The sequence below is a fragment of the Trachurus japonicus genome, unplaced genomic scaffold (genome assembly GCF_045865225.1).
Source record: "Trachurus japonicus isolate A0001 unplaced genomic scaffold, Traja_1.0 AP031022.1".
In the NCBI taxonomy this organism is placed as follows: Eukaryota; Metazoa; Chordata; class Actinopteri; order Carangiformes; family Carangidae; genus Trachurus; species Trachurus japonicus.
Window position 1 is genome coordinate 1 of NW_028221155.1, and position 7,217 is coordinate 7,217.

At 42.8% G+C, this 7,217-nt stretch overlaps 1 protein-coding gene across 1 annotated transcript; it reads right to left on the bottom strand.

Annotated features, from left to right (window-relative positions):
• Positions 1-119: 119 nt before the first annotated feature.
• Positions 120-5,982, bottom strand: LOC146959813 (3-hydroxy-3-methylglutaryl-coenzyme A reductase-like; the record flags this gene model as incomplete). The annotated part of the gene is made up of 13 exons (XM_085772879.1): positions 5,841-5,982; positions 5,171-5,374; positions 4,948-5,059; positions 4,742-4,829; positions 4,412-4,496; positions 3,804-3,909; positions 3,568-3,674; positions 3,351-3,467; positions 3,082-3,215; positions 2,714-3,000; positions 1,408-1,568; positions 1,114-1,308; positions 120-309 (listed from the first exon to the last, which is right to left on the bottom strand). Coding segments are annotated over exons 2-13 (1,744 nt in total), but the record flags the coding sequence as incomplete, so codon positions are not given.
• Positions 5,983-7,217: the final 1,235 nt, after the last annotated feature.

Below are 7,217 nucleotides of genomic sequence, written 5' to 3' on the forward strand. Positions count from 1 at the left end.
TTTTCTGCAACTATAAACATACCTAACCACATTTATATACTGTATAGACATACAATACTTATTTATACACATACACACATATTTATATACACAGATATGTACACACAAACACAGTGAACCACAGCTAAGAGTGTAATGTCCGTCACTTACAGAAAGTGCTCTGCATCCTCTGTTAGTGCTGGCGACCAGACAGCCCTCTGTGGTTGCCATGGGGACGTAAAACTGCTTCTCGTCCAACAGGAGAGGACCAGCCACTCCCACTGGCACCGGCATGTACCCGATGACGTTCTCACAGCAAGTTCCCATCACCTACGAGACACAGTCAGAAATACAGGCTGAACACACACGAACCGAGAAGTTTTTTTTTTAGGGGCCAATTGTTTTCCCCAGTATTCTTCTTCTTCCTCTTCCTCTTCTTGCAAAATCCTACTTCTCATACATGAAAAATCACCAAACTTTGTACAAAGCTTACTCAACTCCAAGCACATGTCACGAATCTTCGTGGGGAAACTTTTGTACATTTAAACTCAGTCCATCACTATTTATAAAACCTTTATTAAACCTTTCTTGTCCTATTTTTGCTCAATTGACACCAAATCCACAAATTCCACACCTCGATTTACCTCGATATTTGAAAAATTGAGCCTACAGTGCATGAAAACGTTTGACTGTAAGCATATAAACCAATTAAATAAACAAATTCTTTCTAAATACATTTTCAATCTTCCTGAAAAAATTGACAATATTTTGGAGTCGTGGTTGATGAAGTTTGGCAAATATCAGAATTTTATCTCAAAAACTTAACTTTTGAAAACATTTTGAATTCTGCTCTCATGGGAACAATTTGAGTCAAATTATGCAAAAGTGGCATCTTTAAACATTAGATTTTCTCTTATAAAGCAAAACATTTATTGTTAAAAACAAATGACCAACATTTCCATGCTGTCAAGATGCAATTATGCATTATCAGATTTCTATCTTCATAACAGAATTTTTGACATGTCTCTTGTTGCTCAGCTAAATTTGTCCAAAATTGCCCAGCCCTGACCAACTTTAATTTGGAAATAATTCTATAAATTTGACAACTCATTTTTACAAACATGCTTGAAATACCTTGGAGTAGTCGTAGTCCTTGTAAGGCAGACAGGACAAGGCGGAGGGAGCGGGCAGTTTGGGTGATAACATGTCCCTCCTGATGGCCACGCCCCTCTCTGGCGTCTCAAGGGCCGACTCCAGCTTATAGTTGAGGATGTTACGCGAGTTCACCAGGTTTATCACCTCGGCGTCACTGAGGAAACGGGCGCCTCTCTGGAAAGCATCAAGGACAAACCAGTAGACTCATTAAACCTTCGGCCTTCGGTGCTTCGTGCTCGTGGAGGAGGATCTGTCTCTGCGCCGGCGGCTCACCTGAGGGTCTGAGAGGACGGCCAGACATTCCTCCAGCGAGCGCGGCTCTGAGTCGGAGCTGCTCGGAGGAACTGAAGGCGTCGTCGGAGCTGGAGGTTCATCAAGACACGGAGCAGTGGGGACGTTTTCTACTGAGACGGCTGCAGCCTGACTCTCGTCGACTGTAGAGAAACCAGGACACACACACACACACACACACACACAAGGTCATGTTAAGCAGCTACATCAGTGAGAAGAGACATTATTTAAGACTCAAGAGCTTTATCGTCGTTGTGCAGTCACTTGGATGACGAAATCATTAAAAGCAACTGCTGTAAGGTTCACTCAAAGGGAGTTAAAGCAGAAGTAAGCGATCCGGTCGTTTTGGCTAATGCTGCGTTCCAGGTAGGCTTTTGAAACCGTAAATTACAGCTTCAAGTCACAACTTACGACTTAGTAGCGTTCCAGGCATCCCACTCGTGTTTTTCCGACCTGTTTTACCTGTGAAAGTCACTATAACGGCCACTCGTAACTTCCGACCCGTGAACTCGTACCAGATCGAACTGGTACGACTTCACAGGTCGGAAAAACACGAGTTACGGGTTGCCCTGAACGCACCATAACGTCTTGTCAGCCGATGGAGTTAGCAGCCCCCGCCCTCGTCATGGATCTATTGGTCCTCGTCCCTACGTCGCCACATTCACGGCGTCCCTTGGCTGCACACACAGCCCTTCATGCCGTTCTCTCTCCTCATTGGATAAAAATTGTAGGATACGAGAAAAGTTTTCTCCTCGGCTCAGAGCAGAGTGACTGACAGACCCGTGTTTCAGACCAAACACTCTATGTAAGTGATTGCTGTCGGAAGATATAACTATTTAAGACTTATATTAACACAAAAATATCGCTTACTTCTGCTTTAAGCAGCTACATCAGTGCGAAGAGACATTATTTAAGACTCAAGAGCTTTATCGTCGTTGTGCAGTCACTTGGATGACGAAATCATTAAAAGCAACTGCTGTAAGGTTCACTCAAAGGGAGTTAAATAGATTAAAAGTAAAACAGCAATATGTACATAAATAAACACAATACATACGAAATTCCTACAAGGTTTCCCCCTAACGTGTGTCAGTCCGCTGGGCTTATCAATAAACAACGTTGACGATATTATTGTAGCCCATAAGTTGGTACCCTTTTTGTCGGTACTCCATAATGTTGTTACCATAACTTAATATTTAAATATTAAGTGTAGGAATAGAACAGAGAATACACAAACTACGATAAATATGAAATTGCACGCAAAGTTTGCAGAGGAAACTGTAACTCTCACCGTTGTCTCTGACCGCAGTGTCAGGTTCAGGGGACGGTCTCGGCTCGGGGACGGCCGCGGGGTTGGGGCTTGCCGTTGAGACATCATTCGTGGTCCTGTGGACTTTCTGGGCCGGGGGTTCCCTCCTGCAGCAGTTCTCCGACGCCCGGTGCTTCTGGGCCGGAGAGGAGCTCATGATCGGGGTCTTGATGGACAGGGAGGACTCTGTCTCCGTCTGCTCAAAGAGGACGTACTTCACCGCCAGGAGCAGGGCCAGACCGAGCGTTATCACCTGCTCCAGGTCCATGCTGACAGAGAGGAAGGGGTGGGTCAGCGGATCAGTTACTGCACAGGAACCAATGAGTTCCTCCTTTTGTTGTTGTTTTTACCTGGTGAGCTTCAGAGGCCACACGGTCCCGCCAGAGTCCAGTCTCTTGGCCACGGGTCCATCCACCGCTCTACTCTGACCTGGATTCTCAGCTGCCAGTCGAGTCTGAGCATGAACCAAGGCCAGACCCAGAGACTGAGGAGGAAGATATTATGAAATGTCACAGTTAGACCACGTGCCTCGAGCAGGCAGCTCGTCAACTGAGCTCCTGTCTTTCCAATATTCTGTCCACATGTGTCGTAACAGAGCGGGATTCAGTTTCTTTCTCACCATAATGATTTTCACCCTCTGCGTCACAGGGTTGGGTTTGTCCTCCTCTTCGGCAAGCACACGGGCAAAATGGCCCAGCTGCCAGATCGGACGACCCTCGCGATTTTCCCTGGACAGCTGTAAAGCAAAACGCACAGATGAACCGTCAGATGCAATAACTCATTTTGGCTTCCCGTCAAAGACTCTCTAGGACGATGGCACAGATCGTTCTTCTTACCTCCAGGACCAGAGAGACACATGCGGGGAAGAAGGTCATGAAGACAAAGTAATTGGCCAGGACAGACATGCAGCCAAAACAACACATGATCTCTAACTGAGGAACACCTGGACAGAAAACAACAGAGAAAACAAAAAACTTCTGCTCACTTTACCATTGTCATTACACAGAGTTTCATATTTGGAGCACAGCTGTCACTGCTTGCTAGAGGTGAACAAATATTGGCATTTCCTCACCTGACATGGTGCCAATCCCAATGACCAGACACTCAACTAAAGCATCCAGGGTGAAGGTTGGGCCCAGGATGGCCATGCCCTGGGAAATATTCTCCCTGACCTCCTCCTATAAACAAGACATAAGGCCACAGCACCAGTAGTTAGTTACACCCCGTCTTCTACAACCATATGAGTAAATTGATCTCAGTTCAGCTAGTTCACATATACAGGTGCATCTCAATTAATTAGAATATCGTGGAAAAGTTTATTCATGTCAGTAATTCCAGTGAAAAAATTGAACTAATACAGTATATAGATCCATTACACACACAATGGAACATTTCATGTCTTTATTCTTTATTCATTTAATTTCTTTTCATTTTAATGATTATGGCTCACATGTAATAGAGACCTAAAAGTCAGTATCTCAAAAAATTGAATATTACAAAAGACCAATTTAAAAACGCATTTCTAATAAGGAAATGTTAGCCTTCTGAAAAGTATGTCCATCTATGCACTCAATACTTGGTTGGGGCTATTTGACTTTAACTACAGGAAATTGACTTTTCCATGGTATTCTAATTTATTGAGATGCACCTGGTTTTTGTATAAAGGGTGCGTGATGTTACCTGAGAATTTGAGCTGAGAGCAAATTTAGCCAGCGCACAGGCTTTGGACAGGTCGATGAGCAGGAGGAAGAACGGCAACGCTTCACTGGAGAGAAAACAGTTCAGGGAATGAAATTTTTCACCACAGCTTTGTTTACGCTATCAGAAAGTCGATGTGCATGGGCTATTGTAACTACAATACAAACACTACGATAATCTCACGAACTCTGAACCCAGATTATACCCAGTTATATTTCACTCTAAAATACACAGACTAAAATGTTGATTATTACAAATAATCAGTAACCTGTCTGCAGCAGAGCATGTTATCTAGCACATTAAAACACTTACTTGAGGCCGGTCAGCTCTTTCCCGAAGAAGTGGATGACCACTGTGCTGAAAACGAAGCTGGAAAACACTGTGAATAACCCTGCAATACCTGTTAGACGAGAAAAGACAGGAAGTTGGCAGGTTAAATTTACGCAGTGTGGCATTTTCATATCAGTGTCATTTATAGTTTATTGATGCACCTACTAACAACATCTCATAATACTGACCCAGTATATATTTGGACCCCAGTTGTCGCAGATTCTTGAACTGGAAATAGATGTAGACGATGGCCATGCAGCGTGTGACTGTTAAGATGATGATGTCACTGCTGTAGACTTTCTGCAATAAAGCATTCAAAGGGAGATTAATCTTATTAGCATGAAAACAACACACAACAGTTTCAGTGAGATGGCCTGACACGCCCACACCATTAACTTACTACTCACTCACCTCCTCGACTTTGGGGCACTCATTCCAGCTGCACATCTGGCTGCTACCTGTCAGGTTGTTCATGGACACCAGGCAGACAGTGAGAGCCAAGGTGCCCACTATTACCTCCCATGGGTGGGAGGCGACCAACAGGCCGTGGAGCCTGAACAGGCGTGCCAACATGATGTGAGGATGCTTTCCTGCTACCTAAGGTGACAGCCTTACCTGTAGTAGAGAAGGAAGAGAACATCAGCCTATCGTTTTACAGTCAAAGAGACAACAAGTAGCCCAGTTAAGTTGCAAGACGGTGTCACAAACGATGTTGGCAGAAACCGTGACTGTTGTATTTTAGGTGATAATGATGACAAAGCTAATGTAACTTACAGTCTGTATGTTTACCGTGCAGCTGTCAACACCATAATAGATCGTTTTTATAATGACTAATAACAACGAAACTGTAACTTTTAGCTCACAATGTACCAGCAGGCTCGGGCGCTCCCTTCTGGACTCATAACACAAATAATATCCTCGTTAAAAATATGAAATATGACGCTCGTAGCTTGCTGTTAGCATTAGCTACATTAGCCGTCACACCCGAACAAACCGTCGCCAAGGTCAGTTCGCCCCCCCGGCGTTACGACGTTTTCACAGTAAAAAAGTCTCACAAACTTAAACAATTGAACTCACGTACTTCCAGAGGTAAGTTTCGCCGCGGTCAGAGATTATTTTCCATCATATTAGTCCCTCTCCTCTACAAATCGCTCAGTAGCAGCCTAGCTACTTCGGTCTGATGTAATTAAAAAAATCCAATATGGCGTCTGCGGAAATCCTGACGTCAGGTTTGCGTCAGACGTCGGGGGGCGTCGCGAGAGGTGATACAGAGGTGAAAGCTGTGGAAAGAAAAAAAAAAGCCCTTAGTTTTCACAACATTATGCTTTCAAAACAAATTTTGAAATGATTTGGATTGCTCATACACTGAAAAGTCAAAAGTTTGGGCACAAACTTCTTTATTTTATCTACTTTCTACATTGTAGATTCAAACTGAAGACATCAAAACTATGAAGGAACACATGGTAGTTATGTAGTAAACCAAAAAGTGTGAAACGAAGCAGAATATGTTTTATATTTTAGATTCTTTGATGTAGTCATATTTTGTTTTGATCTTAGCTTTTTGCACTCTCTTGATTCTGTCAGCTTCATGAGGTCGTCACCTGGAATGATTTTCAGTCTTGATCGAGTTCCCAGAGGAGCTGAGCATTTACTGGCTCAGTTGGGTAGCCTATAGGTCACACTTGGTTTTAATTTACACTTTTGTGTTTATAACATAACTCCATATATGTTCCTTCATGGTTTTGATTCCTCCGGTATGAATCTACAATGTAGAAAGTGATTTTTTTTTAAAAGAGACAAGTGTCCAAACATTTGACTGGCAGTGTATATTTGTTCATACAGTCTACAAGTCATTTATATATTATTCAATTACTAAACATTGTAATAGACATTTGAATTTGAGCACTAATGAGCTTTTCTGCTAGAAGCACGTCATATGCAGTGATAATGAACCATAATAACATATGACGCACAATATTACATGAATAATTAATCCAAACGTTTTAAGTGCCTTCAACTTTTGCATATAGTAGCCTACTACTGTACCTTATTTCCCCTTCACAGGAACTTCCTTTGGACTCAGCATCCCAGAGTAGTCATCTTCAGACCACCTCAGCACTATACATGAAAGTAAAATGAATCACGTAAATGTTCATTCACTTATATATGATGTTATATATCTTGGGCCCAGCAGATTCTCCAAATGGAGAATGGCTGCAGGGGCCAGTAAAGTGATCTGGTCTGAGATGTTGGTGGTATAGTGTGACATCTAGTGGAAGTGATGATAGTCTGCAGTCTGGGTGATACTATAGACTCCTTGAGAATTACTACTGGTTATTTATACAACATTTATTAGCAGGTCTTATTTCTGGGGTCCAAGCAGTCAACATTAAGGATTATTTTACAACACTTTCCCATCTCTTAACTCTTTTCAAAGAGCCTCAGAGCAACAGTTTGT